At 45.7% G+C, this 20,373-nt stretch overlaps 2 protein-coding genes across 3 annotated transcripts; one reads left to right on the forward strand and one right to left on the reverse strand.

The window, feature by feature from the left end:
* The first annotated feature begins 3,343 nt into the window (after nucleotides 1–3,343).
* On the forward strand, nucleotides 3,344–6,766 carry LOC106590316 (cilia- and flagella-associated protein 45). Its single transcript, XM_014181200.2, has 4 exons — nucleotides 3,344–4,200; nucleotides 4,378–4,443; nucleotides 4,615–4,847; nucleotides 5,137–6,766. Exons 1-4 carry the CDS (start codon nucleotides 3,696–3,698, stop codon nucleotides 6,100–6,102), a joined length of 1,770 nt encoding a protein of 589 aa, XP_014036675.2. The 5' UTR covers nucleotides 3,344–3,695; the 3' UTR covers nucleotides 6,103–6,766.
* Nucleotides 6,767–9,873: 3,107 nt separating this feature from the next.
* Nucleotides 9,874–19,223, reverse strand: LOC106590324 (T-cell acute lymphocytic leukemia protein 1). Of its 2 annotated transcripts, none has more exons than XM_045707891.1 (4): nucleotides 18,491–19,223; nucleotides 14,971–16,569; nucleotides 11,720–11,814; nucleotides 9,874–11,325 (listed from the first exon to the last, which is right to left on the reverse strand). In XM_045707891.1, exons 2-4 carry the CDS (start codon nucleotides 15,867–15,869, stop codon nucleotides 10,766–10,768), a joined length of 1,554 nt encoding a protein of 517 aa, XP_045563847.1. In that variant the 5' UTR covers nucleotides 15,870–16,569; nucleotides 18,491–19,223; the 3' UTR covers nucleotides 9,874–10,765. The 2 variants fall into 2 exon arrangements, with proteins under 2 accessions (XP_045563847.1, XP_045563844.1); XM_045707888.1 differs by having other exon boundaries at nucleotides 9,874–11,328; nucleotides 18,491–19,214.
* Nucleotides 19,224–20,373: the final 1,150 nt, after the last annotated feature.

Consider the following 20,373-nt stretch of genomic DNA (forward strand, 5'->3'; position numbering starts at 1 on the left):
ACATTAGACCGGTGGAAATCTGTCCTTTGGTCTGATCAGTCCAAATTTGAGATTTTTGGTTCCAACCGCCGTGTCTTTGTGAGACACAGAGTAGGTGAACGGATGATCTCCGCATGTGTGGTTACCACCGTGAAGCAACAGGACAATGTAGAAAATATTAAAAATAAAGAAAAACTCTTCAATGAGAAGGTGTCCAAACTTTTGACTGGTGATGTCGATTGTTACCCACTCTCTCCATCGTAGGCCATCGCCACCCATGTACCCCTCATTGGCTGTGGTGAAAGTTTGGCATGAGTGTCACTGTTTACACCTCCGCCTCTCCACGGAATACCTGGTAGCCTCTGAACAATAGAGCCAGAGAATGTTGGTGTGTTTCAGCGTGCGTGTGACAGAGAAAGGGAGTGTGTACTAGGTAGACAGGTGACTCACTGATACTGACACTCCTTAATCCATGTAGTTTGGCCGTATTTAGAGGTAGATGAGGAAGGAATGATGTTGCCATAACAGACTGATAGAGGTGAGAAGGGTTGTATAGGAGAGACAAGTCGGTTCAGAGCGATTGGGTTCATCTGAGAGAAGGAAGGAGAAGAAGTACAGGGATACAGACAGAAAACCCAGCAACCCATTCCAACAAACTCCCATCTGGGTAAGGGTGACACCTCAGTAGATTTAGTTGGTTGATGTGTGTACTGTGTATGTAGGTCAAGGGGGGTTCTTAAAACTAAACATATCATAGAACATAAGGTATTTAAAAGCCTTGAATTTCTTCATATTGAACATGATCTAATCTAAATCAAGACGCCTGTGAAAGTGAAGCTCTTGCTACAGTACTGCTTCTCCTACACCTCACGGAGGTCTTCATTTGACCTCAACACCTGTTGCAATGCCACCCTGCCATGTGTAGGCAGTAAACTATATGGTTGTTTTAAACTGCTCATAATGCACAGGATCAGGTCTGTTCCAGTTTCGCTGCTAGGAGAATAGGAGTGTTAAGAGTTGACAGGATGTGGTCATCTGGTTAGAAACATAGGATATAAACAACAGGTTGTCAGGGCGTATCTTACTGCAGTAGCCCTACATGCTGTATATGTCGTACTGTTTCTACTGTTTTTATGTTCTGTTACTATGAGCATGCAGTGTACATTGTGTGTTTTGAGTATTACTCCACACGTTCTAAACAGAATGTAGTTGGACAGGCCTGGCAGGGGTATGTAGTTGGACAGGCCTGGCAGGCGTGTGGGGGTGTGGCTGGGAATTGCACATGATGCATACACACACAAGGAAAGAGAGATGGGGAGAGAATAGAGGAGGGAAAGATTGATACTACATAGGTAGATCAGTGAACACCGAAAATACCTCACCTGTAACTTGAATCTTTGCATTTCTGATACGCACATTACAATTGAAAGATAGATACACACATACACACATACACACACACACACACACCAGACACACAACTTCAAAGGTGTTCACTGACAGTAAGCATTTATTTGTAACATCTCTTCTGGATTATCTTTTGAATTCTAATTGTCATAGTATGACTGACCTAGGTTAACGCAGGAGGCAACCCAGCCCACATTTCCAGTTTAACTTTCAGGTGTGTTAATCATGGCAGTTAGACAGACTGGGTGTGAGAGAGAAGCCAGCGGCTACACACAAAGACACACACCCTTACATGTTATTCCCATGCTGATAACTAGTGGTATGGAGAACAAAGTCATTTATTCACGCAAATGAACATCAACTTGAACATCAGGCATACTGTAAGTAATACCTCTTCAGTATCTGTAACCAATCTCTCTCTCTTTCAGCTATGACTGACGTCCTCCCCGGCAGCCATGCCGGAACGCCAGAGCTCCGCCTGGTCCTCCTAGGGACCATCGGCTGTGGCAAGACCCTGTCAGGAGACACCCTCCTGGGCCAAGCCTCCTCCGGCTCTCCTTCCTCTTCTGGTTCTTCCCCCAGGCTTTGCCAGCTGAGGCGTGGGGCCTCTGAGGGCCGGCGGTTGACTGTGGTGGAGGCCCCTCGCTGGTACTGGAGCGGGGGCCACATGGAGGCTGGGGTGAGGAAGGAGACAGAGAGGGCACTTGAGCTGGCTGCCCCGGGGCCACACGCCTTCCTGCTGCTGGTTCCTGTCGGCCAGTTCACTGAGGTGAGTCTGATAGTTCTCTAATCGTTCAGAGGTCGTTCAGAGAAGTTCTATGTTTCTTTGTTATTGTGTCTCTGGTGTTTTGTCATGTAGTCTTACTATGGGGTTGTGAATCTTGAACAGACTCTATGTTCTGTGTTATTTCCTTTTGTGTGACTTAATGATGCACATTGTGCTTATGAATACCATCTATTTGCATGGTTCTAATTGATCCAGGTGGAGCGCAGAGTGCCCGCTGAGCTGGAGGAGGTGTTTGGGGAGGGGGTGTTGAAACACACCCTGGTGCTGTTCACCTGTGGAGACTACCTGATGGGCCAGGGGGCGGGACAGTACCTGGAGGGAGAGGACCCTGGGCTCAGGGAGGTGATTGACAGGTGTGGGGGCCAATACCACGTCATCAACAACCGCCGACCGCAGGACAGGGAGCAGGTCAAGGAGCTGCTGGAGAAGGTAACCATGACAACCATCCCATCTTATAATGATGACAATGGATCCAATTGACGTAGTGCCTGTATGTTCTATATGTGCTTCTACTGTCAATTTGTAGGACCCACCCACTTTATTGACACATCACTTTATTGACACATCAATTTCAAATACTTTATTACTATATCAACGGAATGTTGCAAATACGTATAACCACCCTGTTGGTATTTGATATTTGAGGCACTGTGCTTTATTGCAGGTGGACAACATGGTACAAAAGAACAGAGGATGCTACATACAACAAAACACCCTGCAGAGAGAGATGGAAGAACAAGCGAGGGAGAGAGAGAGGGAACTGAAGGAGAAGGTGGAAGAACAAGCGAGGGAGAGAGAGAGGGAACTGAAGGAGAAGGTGGAAGAACAAGCGAGGGAGAGAGAGAGGGAACTGAAGGAGAAGGTGGAAGAACAAGCGAGAGAGAGAGAGAGGGAACTGAAGGAGAAGGTGGAAAAACAAGCGAGAGAGAGAGAGAGAGAGCTGAAGGAGAAGGTGGAAAAACAAGCGAGGGAGAGAGAGAGAGAACTGAAGGAGAAGGTGGAAGAACAAGCGAGGGAGAGAGAGAGAGAACTGAAGGAGAAGGTGGAAGAACAAGCGAGGGAGAGAGAGAGAGAACTGAAGGAGAAGGTGGAAGAACAAGCGAGGGAGAGAGAGAGAGAACTGAAGGAGAAGGTGGAAGAACAAGCGAGGGAGAGAGAGAGGGAACTGAAGGAGAAGGTGGAAAAACAAGCGAGGGAGAGAGAGAGAGAACTGAAGGAGAAGGTGGAAAAACAAGCGAGGGAGAGAGAGAGAGAACTGAAGGAGAAGGTGGAAGAACAAGCGAGGGAGAGAGAGAGGGAACTGAAGGAGAAGGTGGAAGAACAAGCGAGGGAGAGAGAGAGAGAACTGAAGAAGAGGTACAAAGTGAAGGAGGAGAGAGAGACTGTGCTGGAATTGAGACACGCCACAAACACAGAGACACGCAGATATTGTGGAAGCCAGAAAAGAGAGGTTACGCCTAACTCTGCCATAGAGAGGAGAAGAGAGGAAGAGAGTGAGGAGAAGGAAAACTGGAAGGAAGAGATGGAGAAGAGAAGGAAAGAGAGGGATGAGATAATGAAGAGCAGAAAAGAGAGGGAAGAGATGGAGAGAAAAATAGAGGAAGAGTGGGAGAAGAGAAGAAAAGATGAGATGGAGAAGAGAAGGGAGAGAGAGAGGGAACTGAAGGAGAAGGTGGAAGAACAAGCGAGGGGGAGAGAGAGGGAACTGGAATCTAGACACGTCACAAACACAGAGACACGCAGATATTGGGGAAACAGGAAAAGAGAGGTTACGCCTAACTCTGCTATAGAGAGGAGAAGAGAGGAAGAGAGGGAGGAGATCAAGAGGAGAAGGGAAGAGATGGAGAGGAAAAGAGAAGAAGAGATTGAGAGGAGAAGAAGGGGAGAGGGGGAAGATATGGAAGAGAAAGTGACTGTGAAACCCTTGGTTAACTGTCTTCAATCAACACCACAGCAGCAGCCAACAGAGCCCCAAAATGGTGGTCCAGCACTGTTCACGAGGATCCCTAGTTTCCATCTGACTGAAGGTAAAGACCCATTTTGTATGGAAACTGTCCGCTAGTCACACTTCGGTATGAATATATATGTCCATTACTCAAACCAAGCTCAAACAAACTACTATGACACTGAAAGTAATGTGTGGTAATGAAGGGTTGTTCACTAGACTGTGTTCCACTGTTGTAATTCTCTCTTTTTGTCTCTAGAGGACGCTATACTCTCACAGCTGTCCGAACTCGAAGCAAAACCAACCCAGAAAGTTGTTAATACCTGTAAGTCACATACTTCTCAGTGTAACACAACAATATCAATTGTGGTGTTCTTTAACTTTTCCCCATTTCATCTAAATGTGAGAGAGATCTAAACATACTGTCTGTCCTTGTCAGTCTGCCACAGAATCAACAGCTTTGGAGTGATATAAACATACTGTCTGTCCTTGTCAGTCTGCCACAGAATCAACAGCTTTGGAGAGAAGACAACCTCCTACTCTTTACCCTCCTCCTCCTCCTCCTCCCAGTCAGAGTTGCGTGTGGTTCTGCTGGGTAGGTCAGGGTCGGGGAAGAGTGCAGCAGGTAATATCATACTGGGACGGGAGGAGTTTGTGTCTCGACCAGACATGACCACAGCCGTCACTCAGGACTGTCAGAAGAGCAGGGCCCTCGTCGCCGGGAGACGGGTTAGTGATTGATTAATCATTTATTACAGCTTTATTTGGTTTCTTCTATTTTTTTAATCATTGAATAATATGAGGTCTATTGAGTTTAATTGAGGTCTGCAGTTTGACTTGTTTCAAACTGAAACCCATCAAGTATTATGTCTAAGAATGTTATAGTGTTAATGACTGTAAACACTTTCACGTCAGTAAAATCAATATAGTAGTGACCTCAAATGACGAGCTACATGCCAGTCATTTCAGACCTCAACAAATCCTCTTCTCCCCTTCTTTATCCTCCCTCTCCCTCCAGGTGGCAGTGGTGGACACTCCAGACTGGTTCCGCTCTGAGCACCCTCCAGACGTGGTCCGTTCCCAGCTGTCGTCCTGTGTGGCCCTCTCGGCCCCTGGCCCCCACGCCTTCATCCTCTGTGTCCCCGTGGACCAACCAGCCCGGGCAGAGCTACAGGCTCTAGGGGCCCTGGAGAAAGTCTTTGGTCCCGGGGCGGTCCGGACCCACACCCTGGTCCTCTTCACTCACGCCGATCGGCTGAAGGAGAGCGGGAAAGTGGGAGTGGAAGGAGTGGAGAAGTATATTTCGAGCCAGAGGAGAGATTTGTTGGAGTTGGTTAAGCGATGTGGGGATCGGTATCATGTGATAGAGAGAGGGAGCGGAGGAGAAGAGGAGAGGAAGAGGAGTGTGGGGGAGTTATTGGAGAAGGTGGAGCAGACGGTGAGAGAGGGAGGAGGAGAGTGTTTCTCCTGTCCTCTCTTCCAGGAGGCGGAGGATAGGGTGAGACAGAGACAGAAGGAGATAGTGAGGGAGAGGAGAGGAAGAGGAGAGGAGGTGAAGAGACAAGCACTTCATTCCTACTCCATGCAGCCCTTGAGAGAGAGAGAGGAAGAGGTGGATGAGGAGGAGATGGAGAGAACGAGAGATGAGGCGGAGAAGAGCGTAAGCGCCCTGGAATTGGGAAATCTTCCCTCTCTCTCGTCCTCCTCTGCATGGTCTTCGTCGCTCCTTCGCTCGGTGTGGGAGAAGGTGGGGGCGGGAGCGAGTCAGGTCCCCAAGCTGACGGCTGGAGGTGCACTGCTGGGTGGGGTGGTGGGCGTGTTCTTTGGAGGGCCCATAGGGGGAGCTATAGGGGCCACTGCTGGATCTGTGGTCACTGAGGTGGGGAGAAGGAGGTTTAGCAAGACAAAGAACTCAGCAGAAGATACAGTTGCCACAGGGAGAATAGAGGGAGAAATCTTGGACAAAGTGTTGAAAACCGAGTGAGAGAGTCAGATCCACACAAGTCGATATGGATGTACAGTACAGCATTTTATGAGAGGTTATTTGATAGGTTTCTACTTATGATATATATCCACAGGTGGTTGCCTGTGACCGCGCAGACGTTGTATATATCTGTGATTTATAAACTGGGTTGGTCGAGTCCTGAATGCTGATTGGCGGACAGCCGTGGTATATCAGACAGTATACCACGGGTATGACAAACATTTATTTTTACTGTACTAATTACGTTGGTAACTAGTTTATAATAGCAATAAGGCACCTCGGGGGTTTGTGGTATATGGCCAATATACCACGGCTAAGGACTGTGTCCAGGCACTCTGCGTTGCATCGTGGATAAGAACAGCCCTTAGCCGTGGTATATTGGCCATATACCACACCACCTCGGGCCTTATTGCTTAAACATAATGTTGGTAACGTACAACATATACTGATGTGTAAGTTGTTTTGCGGCAAATAACGGTTGTCATTGACTTCTTTATTGTTTTGCTGTATTTCTTTTCCAGCTGTTACAATTATGACTTGTTAAATAACTCTTCATTATTATACAAATTACATTCAACATGGGTTCTTTAAATGTTAAACTACTATTGTGCATATAGTTAATGCTTTTGTTAATGCTAATAAAACACATTGCATGATAATATCATTCAGTTGGGTTTGAAGGCCTCATTTGCTCCTATCAGATGGAACATGGCTTCATGGTTACAATATGTAAAGTTGGTCCTGCAATATGTAATAAAGCCCAGAGGGGAGGCAGAGGAAAGAGGGTATTATCTCCATGTCCCAGACTGCTTTGCCTCACCCTCCAGGCCTCTTGTATCAGTAGGACTGGATAGAGCAGGTGTAGGACACCAACCCCTACCACACCAAACACCACTCCTCTGTGTGAGCTGATCCTCAGGGGCCTCCGTAGTTCACCCTACAAGCTCTCACAGTCTCACGTCAGAATTAGACGTTCATCCATGTTTCTCAAACGTCACATTTCAAAGTGTTTGAGGTTGAGCGTAGCCGTCAACTCCAAATTCTTAATGCTAGGCATAGGCTTAAAACAAAATATAAAAAACTACTTTATATCACTGGATTCGAACATGCAACCTTTGGCCCTTTGGAACCACAGGCAGATGCTTACACCCATCCCCATCTACAATGCCCTAGAAAAGCCAAAACCTACTGATGGTAACAGCTGTTGGCCTGCACGGAGGGAGCCGGCCCTGGAGCCGCGGAGCGCACCACCGTTGGCCTGCACGGAGGGAGCCAGGGCCAGGTTGGCACGTCAGAGATGGAGGCTAGAGGCAGAGGCAATAGGGTTATGTAACCAGTCCTTCCTGTTGTGTCAGAACGACCGGGTGTGGTGGGGGGTCTGAGAGAGAGAAAGGGCGAGGGAACGAGGGCCCCTGTGGCTGTTTTTCTCTTATTTCCGGCTCTTTTTCTTGCCCTTCCCTCTCTCCCCTCTTCCATGCATGTAGCGGTTGATTGCACCACAGTATCCCCATCAGGCAACTTAATGGCTGTAGATGAGACAGCACTAACTGTAGAGCCATTTCCTGGCCACCTGATAGCTGGAGACATGCAGCCAACCTAGGGGAAAGGGTTGATGGGGACACCAACTAGGGCTGGGCGATATCGTCAACATTTTTGACGGTATGATTGTATTTGACAGTATTTTATGTTTTTTTATAATAAAAGTTGTAAATATGCTTCATGAGTAGTGCAGGACCGTCGGTAGGGTGGCAACAAATACATTCTAGGTGGTTTCGATGGGGCTTTCTCTTCTGATTGCTTTATACTGTTCAATCAAACTTCATCCTAACATTATTTTGAGCATTTTCATCCATTTCTGCATTTTATTCACTCGTGTTATCTCTCCTCGCTGTACCACCTTTGTTTTGTCTTTGTATGCCTCTGTGTTGTGAAAAAGTAACTTTTTCTTTATCAGAATAATTATTCTACTCAATAACTAGGTTTCCATCCAATATGCACATTTTCCCACCAGTGGTGTGTTTCCACCAAACTGACTTGAGGATAAAAATCAGTGTGTGATGACGTAGTGCACAAAAAGGTTTCATGTGCTGAATAAAAATTGAAAGTTCAATGTGTTTCCGTCGCATTTCAAACTCTACCGATTGTTGTGACACAAAAACTGTTGCATTAAATAGCAAATGTGCCTCCTCTGGTCGTGCACTCTAGCCAACAACAGCTACACAGTGCAGGTAATGTAGGCTAGTCTACACGATGAGATTATTATGGCTAAGAGAGAGAATATTTAGTCACAGCAGTCAAGCATCGATCATCATGTCACCAGAATAAGACAACGTTTTTTGGAAAGGAGTATCAAGTTCATCAACATGCACTTTCACCCCCGTGTGAAGTTCATCGTAACTTATTTCATCTGTAGACTAAGAAACTGCATGGTTTCCTGAGTCGTAGCGGGGAGGACCATACATGTCATCGTGTGACTCCAAGTTTACTTCCATATGATGGTTATTATATCAATATTTGCGCATAAAGGCGTTTCCACCGCCATTTCACGCATAATGAATTTTACTGACACAAATAGATCCCACCATTTCGAACGAACAAATTATCTGTCAGCGTTTACAAAATTGTACCTAAACGTCCTGTTTCACAGCTGTCATGATTTTACCACCCCTTACCCTCCACCCCCCCACCACCACCACCCCTTATCCTCCACCCCCCCACCACCACCACCACCCCTTATCTTCCACCCCTCACCACCACCACCACCCCTTACCCTCCACCCCCCCACCACCACCACCCCTTATCCTCCACCCCCCACCACCACCACCACCACCCCTTATCCTCCACCCCCACCACCACCACCACCACCCCTTACCCTCCACCCCCCACCACCACCACCACCCCTTATCCTCCACCCCCACCACCACCACCACCCCTTATCCTCCACCCCCCCACCACCACCACCACCACCACCACCCCTTATCCTCCACCCCCCACCACCACCACCACTTACCCTCCACCCCCCACCACCACCACCCCTTACCCTCCACCCCCCACCACCACCACCACCCCTTATCCTCCACCCCCCCACCACCACCACCACCACCCCCTTACCCTCCACCCCCACCACCACCACCCCTTACCCTCCACCCCCCACCACCACCACCACCACCCCTTATCCTCCACCCCACCACCACCACAACCCCTTATCTCCACCCCCACCAACACCACCACCCCTTACCCCCCACCACCACCACCCCTTACCCCCCACCACCACCACCCCTTACCCTCCAGGGTAAGGTTTGAGCTGGGATGTGGACATGAAGTTAGGGTTGAGCTGGGATGTGGACATGAAGTTAGGGTTAGGATTGAGCTGGGATGTGGACATGAAGTTAGGGTTAGGGTTGAGCTGGGATGTGGACATGAAGTTAGGGTTAGGGTTGAGCTGGGATGTGGACATGAAGTTAGGGTTAGGGTTGAGCTGGGATGTGGACATGAAGTTAGGGTTAGGGTTGAGCTGGGATGTGGACATGAAGTTAGGGTTAGGGTTGAGCTGGGATGTGGACATGAAGTTAGGGTTAGGGTTGAGCTGGGATGTGGACATGAAGTTAGGGTTATGGTTGAGCTGGGATGTGGACATGAAGCTAGGGTTAGGGTTGAGCTGGGATGTGGACATGAAGTTGAGGCTAGGCTTGAGCTGGGATGTGTACAGGAAGCTAGGGTTCATATTAATTCATTCATATTAGATAAATTAAAATACAAAATGTTCTTATGTGCACTTTCTCACAACACACTTTTTATAGAATCACAAACCAACTTACAGCCATAAAATTAACCAGGTTGATTTTCTGAACACAAAAACACATCTTCACCCCTTCACACAACAATACTTTTGCCAGCGACTACACTGTCTGTCTCTCAAACTGGACACAGCAGCAAAACAATTGTTTGGGTTGAGAAATTGTGCTGATAACAGGGCTGCATGTATTCTGGAGTGCAATAAGAGGATGTTGAATAAGGAAGAGAGAACTAAAACACTTTATTTCAGTCAGCTAGAACGGTCAATTTCCCAAATGGCACCCTATTCCCTACATAGTGCACTACTTTTGACCAGTAGTGCACTAAACAGGAAATAGGGTGCCATTTGGGACAACTGTGTCACAATTTTGTCCTCTAAGGGAGGTAGGGTGGGACCATCTTCTTCATCTGACTAAAGAAAGAAAATAGGAAACTTCAAAAACTGCCACATAAACTACTGGCTGAAGGTTACCGTCATTGATGTTTTTTGATGTCTCAAACTGCAGGAAGCAAAGCCATGAGGTCAACATGGCTCCTTCAGAGGTTTGTAGGGCAACTGACACTGTGCTGACTGGATGTACAAACAGTCAAGCCTACATTTCCCAGGTAGCCCTATAGAAGCCTCAGTTCTGATGAAACAGCTTACGTTACCCAGAAAGCCTCAGTCCCACACTGCAGGACACAAAATCCAGACAGAGGGACAGTCAAACACTACCACAAACTGCTACAAGAACTCAGAGCTGACCTTGTAGAAATACCATGTCATTGAAAGAACTACATCGATTCCAAAAGTCTCAAAGATTGCTGGTAGAGTAGTAAGTATACTGTACATTTTTGTCCTTTCTGTCAGTTTGTCGGATATTATTTACTACCAGGTATTCAATTTTGTCATCTTTGTGACGTCACATGTCATGTCACCGCTGGCAAGTGTCACCGCAGTCCGAATCTGACCTTTGACCTTTCCCGGAATGCCCCGCGGCACCACCATTGAGCTCTTAGCCCCGCCCCCCAGGTTCTCCTCGCTGTCTGTGTTGCTATAGCAACTGGAGGTTGGGGAGGTTGCCAAGGCGATGATCGATGAGTCTGTGGAGTCTCCTCTGTCGTGGTGGACCATAGTTGAAGAGGGAGTGTCACCCTGGAAAAGTGGGTGTATATCCTTGTTGTTCAGCCCCGCTTGGGCCCTCCCATCCTGGGTCTCCTCCTCAGGCGAGCCCCTGGCTTTGTCTTGGGACTGGTCGTTGAGCAGGGTGACAAGGAAGTCGATGTACTTCATGGCCAGGCGGAGGATCTCATTCTTGGAGAGCTTCTTGTCCGGAGGGTGGGTGGGGATGAGCCTGCGGAGGTCTGAGAAGGCCCCGTTGACGTTCTGCTGGCGCCAGCGCTCCCGGCTGTTGGTGAACACACGCCTCGCCAGCTTCTGAGGAGGGCCCGCTGGATGAGGATACACAGGCACAGTGCATTAAATACACATACCTACCAGTATGCACATGTACATACAAGAAACTGAATATCAGGAAGGTGTTCCTAATATTTGGTAAAGTCAGTGTATATCACAGGAGGTTGGTGGCACCTTAATTGGGGGGGACGAGCTCGTGGTAATGACTGGAGCGGAATCAGAGGACTGGTATCAAATCCATCACATACATAGTTTCCAGGATGCCATTCCATTCACTCCGTTCCGACCATTATCATGAGCTGTCCTCCCCTCAGCAGCCTCCTGTGGTGTATATGTACACTACATTAACTGTATCTCATTGATTTATCATATGCTGGTATTGGTCAGTAGTCCATGGACAGTCACACCAGTTTATCTTCTATTTACCATCACTGAGATCCAACTCATAGTGTGAGGAGGGCCGTCTCTTGATGCTTCTACTGGAAAAGATTCCATAGTTACCAGAGGGACCAAGATGAGAACTGAGAGAAGGAGAGAATCAAATCAAATCTCATTTTAATGGTCGCTTACAAATATTTAGCAGATGTTATTGCGGGTGTAGTGAAATGCTTCTGTTCCTAGCTCCAACAGTGCAGTAATATCTAACAATACACAACAATACACATGAATCTTGGAATTAAGAAATATAGAAACATTAGGACAAGCAATGTTGGAGTCCGGAGTACAAATGTATATGTACAGTTGAAGTCAGAGGTTTACAAACACTTAGGTTGGAGTTCTTAAAACTTGTTTTTCAACCACTCCACAAATTTCTTGTTAACAAACTAGTTTGGCAAGTCGGTTAGGACATCTACTTTGTGCATGACACAAGTCATTTTTCCAACAATTGTTTACAGACAGATTATTTCACTTATAATTCACTGTATCACAATTCCAGTGAGTCAGAAGTTTACATACACTAAGTTTCCTGTGCCTTTAAACAGCTTGGAAAATTCCCGAAAATTATGTCATGGCTTTAGAAGCTTCTGATAGGCTCATTGACATCATTTGCGTCAATTGGAGGTGTACCTGTGGATGTATTTAAAGGCCTACCTTCAAACTCAGTGCCTCTTTGCTTGACATCATGGGAAAATCAGCCAAGACCTCAGAAAAAAAATTGTAGACCTCCACAAGTCTGGTTCATCCTTGGGAGCAATTTCCAAACGCCTGAAGGTACCACGTTCTGTACAAACAATAGTACGCAAGTATAAACACCACGCAGCCATCATACCGCTCAGGAAAGAGACACGTTCTGTCTCCTAGAGATGAACGTACTTTGGTGCGAAAACTGCAAATCAATCAATGAACAACAGCAAAGGACCTTATGAAGATGCTGGAGGAAACAGGTACAGAAGTATCTATATCCATAGTAAAAACGAGTCCTGTATCAACATAACCTGAAAGGCCGCTCAGCAAGGAAGAAGCCACTGCTCCAAAACCGCCATAAAAAATAACAGACTACGGTTTGCAACTGCACATGGGGACAAAGATCGTACTTTTTGGAGAAATGTCCTCTGGTCTGATGAAACAAAAATGGAACTGTTTGGCCATAATGACCATTGTTATGTTTGGAGGAAAAAGGGGGATGCTTGCAAGATGAAGAACACCATCCCAACCGTGAAGCACGGGGGTGGCAGCATCATGTTGTGGGGGTGCTTTGCTGCAGGAGGGACTGGTGCACTTCACATATAGATGGCATCATGAGGAAGGGAAATTATGTGGATATATTGAAGCAACATCTCAAGACATCAGTCAGGAAGTTAAAGCTTGGTCGCAAATGGGTCTTCCAAATGGACATTGACCCCAAGCATACTTCCAAAGTTGTGGCAAAATGGCTTAAGGACAACAAAGTCAAGGTATTGGAGTGGCCATCACAAAGCCCTGACCTCAATCCCATAGAAAATGTGTGGGCAGAACTGAAAACACGCGTGCGAGCAAGGAGGCCTACAAACCTGACTCGGTTACACCAGCTCTGTCAGGAGGAATGGGCCAAAATTCACCCAACATATTGTGGGAAACTTGTGGAAGGCTACCCAAAACGTTTGACCCAAGTTAAACAATTTAAAGGCAATGCTACCAAATACTAATTGAGTGTATGTAAACTTCTGACCCACTGGGAATGTGATGAAAGAAATAAAAGCTGAAATAAATCATTCTCTCTACTTTTATTCTGACATTTCACATTCTTAAAATAAAATGGTGATCCTAACTGTGTCACGTCCTGACCATAGTAAGATGTTATTTTCTATGGTAGAGTAGGTCAGGGCGTGACAGGGGGTGTTTTGTGTTTTTCTATGTTTTCTATATCCATGTTTAGGTTCTAGTTTTTCTGTTTCTATGGTTTGTTTTGGGGGGGATGATCTCCAATTAGAGGCAGCTGGTCCTTGTTGTCTCTAATTGGAGATCATACTTAAGTAGGGTTTTTTTCCACCTGTGTTTGTGGGTAGTTGTCTTCTGTTTAGTTTATGTACCTGACAGAACTGTGCGCTTTCGTTTTCGCTTTGTTATTTTTTCTTTAATATTCTGAGTTAAAATAAATCATCATGAGCAATCAACACGCTGCACCTTGGTCTACTTTCTACGACAGCCGTTACAAACTGACCTAAAACAGGGAATTTTTACTAGGATTAAATGTCAGGAATTGTGAAAAACTGAGTTTAAATGTATTTGGCTAAGGTCTATGTAAACTTCCGACTTCAACTGTGTATATATGTGGTGGGACAGTATGTGGATAGAATATGTAGTATATCTGAAGAATACGTAGGATAGACTTGTATATGTATCGCAATAGTTCAAATATAATGGCCTTGACTAGACTACAGTATATACATATGAAAGTGGGTAAAACAGACTGTAACCATTATTAAAGTGACGTCGAAAGTGGGAGGAATGTGAGAGCGGGTGCATTGGAAATAAAAGATAACATATAAAAGTATCCAAGCAATAAAAGAATACAAAAGTAAAAGTACAAACAATGCTATTCAGGGGAGTAATAATATTTGAAATGGTTTTCAAATTGTTAAATGGATTTGAAATGGCAGAAACATTTCAAATTGACTGAGGGAGAGAAAGCGAGCAAAGCTATCTGTATGGTGATTATGTTTGGGTTGTTGATGGAGTGTGCATGCTGTCGGCAGGCTGTGTCTCATTAGGGCTGACGCTGGCCGAGACATGCTGCTAAAATAGAACAATGTTCCTGCTGAAAATGAAGAAGAAGAAGGATATTTCATCATAGTGATTCTAGGAAATGGGGCTCTATGGGGAAGTAGAAGTTCCAGTTTAATAATTGGTTAGGATTAAGGGTTAGGAAAAGCAGAAAGAGAAATCTATGTTATAAACTGTCAGTTGTAGTAGTGAAACTGTCGGTTATAGTGAAACAGTTTGCCATACAGTATCAGAAAGCCAGTCATAACATGAAATATGATAATGCAAGTGGAGGCTGCTGAGGGGAGGACAGCTCATAATAATGGCTGGAATGGAGTCATTGGAATGACATCAACCACATGGAAACCACGTGTTTGATGTCTGTGATACCATTCCATTGACTCCATTCCAGCCATTATTATGAGCTGTCCTCCCATTAGCAGCCTCCACTGGATAATGGAATATAATGTGAATATGAAACATTTCCCTATCACCTGCAGAAGAAGTGGTGTGATGGCAGGTACTGGAGGGGCAGCAGGGGGCCCTGGGAGGGGATCGGTGGGGCCCCTGGTCCGGTCCCTGACAGGGAGGTGAGCTGGGTGAGGCGGATGCCCCCGTGGTGGTGGGTGTGGTGGTAAGGGTCATGGTGGTGGGGGTGGTTGGGGATGGGGTGCAGGGTGGTTAGAGGGGTGTTACTGGGGAGGGAGAGGGGGTGGGGGGGTTTACTGTGTCCCAGACTAATAACAGGGATGTGGCGAGGGAGGGGGGCAATAGAGGAAAAGGAGGAAGAAGAGGAGGAGGAGGATGGGGGGAGGACGGCAGGGGTAGTGGATGTAGACACTGGGGCTGGGAGGAGGGGAGGCGGAGAGGAGGAGGAGGATGGGGGGAGGACGGCAGGGGTAGTGGATGTAGACACTGGGGCTGGGAGGAGGGGAGGCGGAGAGGAGGAGGAGGATGGGGGGAGGACGGCAGGGGTAGTGGATGTAGACACTGGGGCTGGGAGGAGGGGAGGCGGAGAGGAGCGGATGAAACCTCCTCCCTTGGTGTTGTTTGTTTCCATGGCGACCGGTGGTTCAGGTGCGATGTTGGTGGCGGCAGAGTGGTCAAGCAACTTGGTAGGGGGCTCTGGAGGTGGAGGAGGGGAGGCAGGGGGGCTAGGTGGGACAAACCTGTCTCCCGGACTCCCTGGTTCATTAACCGGCGGTGGGCTGCTAGCATCAAGTGAAGCCGGTGAGGGGGCCTGCTGAGGGCTCAGTCGTTCAGACTCCGATAGGGGGTCAGAGGGGGGGGAGGCAGAGGGGGGGTTCAGTTTCTCCATCATGGTACCTGTGAGAAGGCACCCCACCACTGCACCCCTCACCCCTTCCGCTGTTCTGTCTCTCTCACCCAGCATGGTGTCTAGGCCACTAGCTGCTGCTGCTAGACTCCTATAGACCTCCACAGACCTCTCTCAGCCCTGGGCCTCTGCTGCTACTCCAGAGAATATCCCCTTATTATGCTGTTAGTCCCCTGGTCCTCCTGAACGACGGGTTGTCTACTGCTGTTATTAATCAGTCCAGGGATGTCTGTGATGGGCTGTCTGGGTCCTGGGTTTTCAGGGGTCAGGAGTCAGGGGATGGTGTTGAAGCTAAGGCTGATGCCCTTGGTTTTGGCTCAGTCCAGTCTTATTGTCACCTCTCATTCTGAGGGCTGTTGCGTGTGTGAGAGCGAGTGTGTGTGTGAGTTTGTGTGTGTGTGAGAGAGGAAGGAAAAAAGGAGAGAGCGTGTGAGTGTGATCTTGCATTCATGGCCCCACTCAAGAGGCTGTGTCCAATCTACAGTGGCTGGGCAGACGATGCTCACATCAATAATCATGTGCCAGTGTTTACTAGTGGTGTGACTGAGGCGTCTCTGGGTCTTCTTGGAGCTCCACGGCAGACTGGTTGGTCTGGCTTTAAGTTTAGTAGTCTAGACGTCTTTTTCCCATAGTACATCCTGAGGAATAGCCAAGTACGTTGTCTTTGAATGAGTCACCATCGGCCGACACGGTTGATTAGTCCCCCAGTCTGTCTGTCTGTCTTTTCGGATATGAATCAAACTATCCATACAATCCACTTTGTCCCAGGTGCATAAAGATTGGACGGTTTTCAAAGAACATGTAGAACAAAAGAGGTAAGACACATTTGTTTTACATGAGTTAGTGGGTCAAATACTGGAATGAATGAATGACATTTTATTTTCGTGTCAAATCACCAGTTGCCAACCCATCCCTTAATGGATTAATTGACACATAAACAAACATTGCAAGAATTCACTTTGGCAATTCACTGATAATTCTTCTGGAAGTGGTGAATAAAAAATAAAGCTAGATTTACAATTTGGAATTAATTAGGAAATTAAAATGATACATTTTTTCCATATATAATCTACATCAAAGCAAAATCTAGTATCCCTGGCCCTCTCACGAGCTGATGACAGGCTCAACATGGTTGTCATGGGTGTCCATTGTTTGGTATCATACTGCGTGTGTGTTTTCCTCATTTCAAGGAAGTTCACAGTTGTCTTATACGTTCTGCTTCTGCAAGACTTGGGTGATTCATTATTCATGGCTGGATTTTGCAACTGTCTCTTCTCCTTATGCAAAGCCTTATGTTTGGGGAAAATCCAACACATCACTGAGTACCTGCCTCTGTATTTTCAAGCATGGTGGTGGCCGCATCAGGCCAAACGGTATGCTTGACATCAGCAAAGACTGGGGGAGTTTTTCAGGATAAAAAGAAACAGAATAGAGCTAAGGAGAGGCAAAATCCTAGAGGAAAACCTGGTTCAGTCTCCTTTCCAACAGACACTAGGAGACAAATTCACCTTTCAGCAGGACAGTAACCTGAAACACGAGGCCAAATCTACACTGGAGTTGCTTACCAGGAAGAAGGTGAATGTTCCTGAGTGGCCGAGTTACAGTTTTGACTTAAATCTGCATGAAAATTGCTGTCTAGCCTTGATCCCCAACACCATGACAGAGCTTGAAGAAGTTTAAAAATAATAATGTGCGAATATTGCACAATACAGGTGTGTAAAGCTCTTAGAGACTTACCCGGAAAGACTCACAGCTGTAATCGCTGCTAAAGGTGTTACTAACATGTAGTGACTCAGGGCGGTGAATACTTATCTAATCAAGAAATATTAGTGTTTAATATTTCATTAATCTTAAAAAAATAATAATTTTTCTTCCACTGACATTCCAGAGTATTTTGTGTAGATCATTGATAAGAAATTACATATGAATCCACACATTTTTGAGAGAGAGAACAGGCAAGGTGAGCTTTCAATATAAACAATATAAATTTGATTCATAGAAAAGTTTAATCAAAAAAATTACAATGGAATAAATACACTCCCAAAAATGTGTTGAAGTCTTTCTTTTTATAATAGATTTTTTTGTAATATTTTATTATTTGCAATCGAATTATAATGTTGCTTAATTGCTTCACTATTTATTTGTGTCATGAAGAGTATGTTACCTTCGATGTTCACCTGCATTTGTGCTCACAATTCAATTTGAACTTGATACAATTTTAATTAATGTTCGTAACGTTTCAGAATTGTTTTGTTATTCCTTGTTTCCTTTGACATGAGACAAAAATCATATTGTATTTTTGTGTAAACTCAATGCACTCATTTGTTGTTAATTTCAAGTCATGAATTATGAATCTAATTTGGTGGTCACATCTGTATGGCTGCAAAAATATATATTTTTGATGTACATGATGTTATGTTTATTATAGCAGTGGTAAATACACAAACATGTATTTTATTGTCTGCAATGTTTTCTATATTATTTATTTGATCAGAGAACAGGCAATAACACATAACAGGTTTTCCTCCATAAAGAAACTTAGCACAAAGAAAAATGAACTATAACTTCATGCAATAAATTAACAATAATAACTTACGATAAATTGAGAAATGGCTTTGAACTCAATAGCATTTACCCTATACAGTAAAATTTAAATTGACCAGTGTAAACCTACTCACCTACACAGCATGAAAACCAGCGTGCTCTGTCAGTACAGTTGTTTACCCACAGGACCCTACAGCACCATAGGTAAGGTAACACATGGCACGTCTGCTTTCCGTCCTGCTTAAATAAATTGGGAACTCCAGTAATGTTGAAAAAAATATGTAATATCAAACATCCAAAAGACCAAGAGATGAAGTCAAAAATTGGTCAAGGAATAACAAAATGAACAAAATGCCCTTTTGAATCTTTTGTGGTGATTCTGTTGAACGAAGGCGCACAAGCTGACAAGGTGATGCTGACCATGTCGTATTCGTGTTCTTATGTCATTCTCTAGTTCCCAATCTCTCTTTCTTTACTTTCTTCCCTCCTCTCCCTCCATGCCAGGAAGAGACAGAGCTCTAGTTGGATGGCGAGAGAGAGAGGTGAGAGAGAGCGAGCGAGAGAGAGAGAGAGAAAGAGGGAGAGAGAGAGAGCGAAGGGATAGACTGAGAGACAGAAGAGAGACAGAGAAAGAGAGAGGGAGAAAGAGAGAGAGAGACAGAGACAGAGAGAGAGAGAGAGAGCAAGAGGGAGCGAGAGAGAGAGAGCGAGAGCGAAGGGATAGACTGAGAGACAGAAGAGAGACAGAGAGAGAGACAGAGAGCGAGAACTTCGTTGCAAGGAGAGTTTTTCCGCTCCCCACTGGACAAGAGGATGTGCCAGTACAATGTGGTGGCTACTGATAACGCTCTCAAAGCCGCCTGTGGCCCGCAGATAAGGAAATGTCTCCCCCTCCTCTCCTCTCCTCTCCCCCTCCCCCCAACCCCAATACCAACACACGCTGGCGCATACATGCGCATGCACACGTGCGCATGCGCATACAAACTCACCCTGTGTAGACATACACTCATGTGTTCACACACATACAGACACGCGTCGTTCCTCCAGGGCAACCAATCCTAGAATATGAAGGGACTTGGATGGTAACCATAATGGAGGGAATGTGTTTGTATCACAATAGAATAACACCCCAAAGGAAGACAAGCAGACACGTACAGACAATAGATCTTATTGGGAAAACCTAATATATCCATTTCCTATTTAAACAACTTCCCTGTCTGCAGCACTTGCAGCACCATAGCTCTGACAAGTGTTTACCATAGGATCAACAGAGGTGGGAAAAGGTAGACAGATAGAGAGAAAGAAAAGGATAGAGAGAAGAACATAGAAATGGAGACAGTCCTGGTTGTTTCTGTGATTACATCATCACTCCTGTGGTACTGCACTGCATGGTGGCCAATACTGTCATCTCAGTAACTTTCCTCAAGACCCTGCTTCCTCTCTCTCTCTTTCTCTCTCTCAAGGTCAATTCCTTTTTTTTATTGTCTCCGTCATTTCCTACCCAGACAGTCTGAAAGACAAACATTGCAAAGGCCCCAGAGAATGATGACCATTCGGGACCTGTGATGGCATGAGTTTAGCTCCTATGAGTTTAGCTCCTATGAGTTTAGCTCCTATGAGTTTAGCTCCTATGAGTTTAGCTACTATGAGTTTAGCTACTATGAGTATAGCTCCTATGAGTTTAGCTGCTATGAGTTTAGCTCCTATGAGTTTAGCTCCTATGAGTATAGCTCCTATGAGTTTAGCTCCTATGAGTTTAGGTCCTATGAGTTTAGCTGCTATGAGTTTAGCTCCTATGAGTTTAGCTACTATGAGTTTAGTTCCTATGAGTTTAGCTGCTATGAGTTTAGCTGCTATGAGTTTAGCTCCTATGAGTTTAGCTCCAATGAGTTTAGCTAATATGAGTATAGCTCCTATGAGTTTAGCTACTATGAGTATAGCTCCTATGAGTTTAGCTCCTATGAGTTTAGCTCCAATGAGTTTAGCTAATATGAGTATAGCTCCTATGAGTTTAGCT

This window comes from Salmo salar, chromosome ssa02, assembly GCF_905237065.1.
Source record: "Salmo salar chromosome ssa02, Ssal_v3.1, whole genome shotgun sequence".
NCBI lineage: Eukaryota > Metazoa > Chordata > Actinopteri > Salmoniformes > Salmonidae > Salmo > Salmo salar.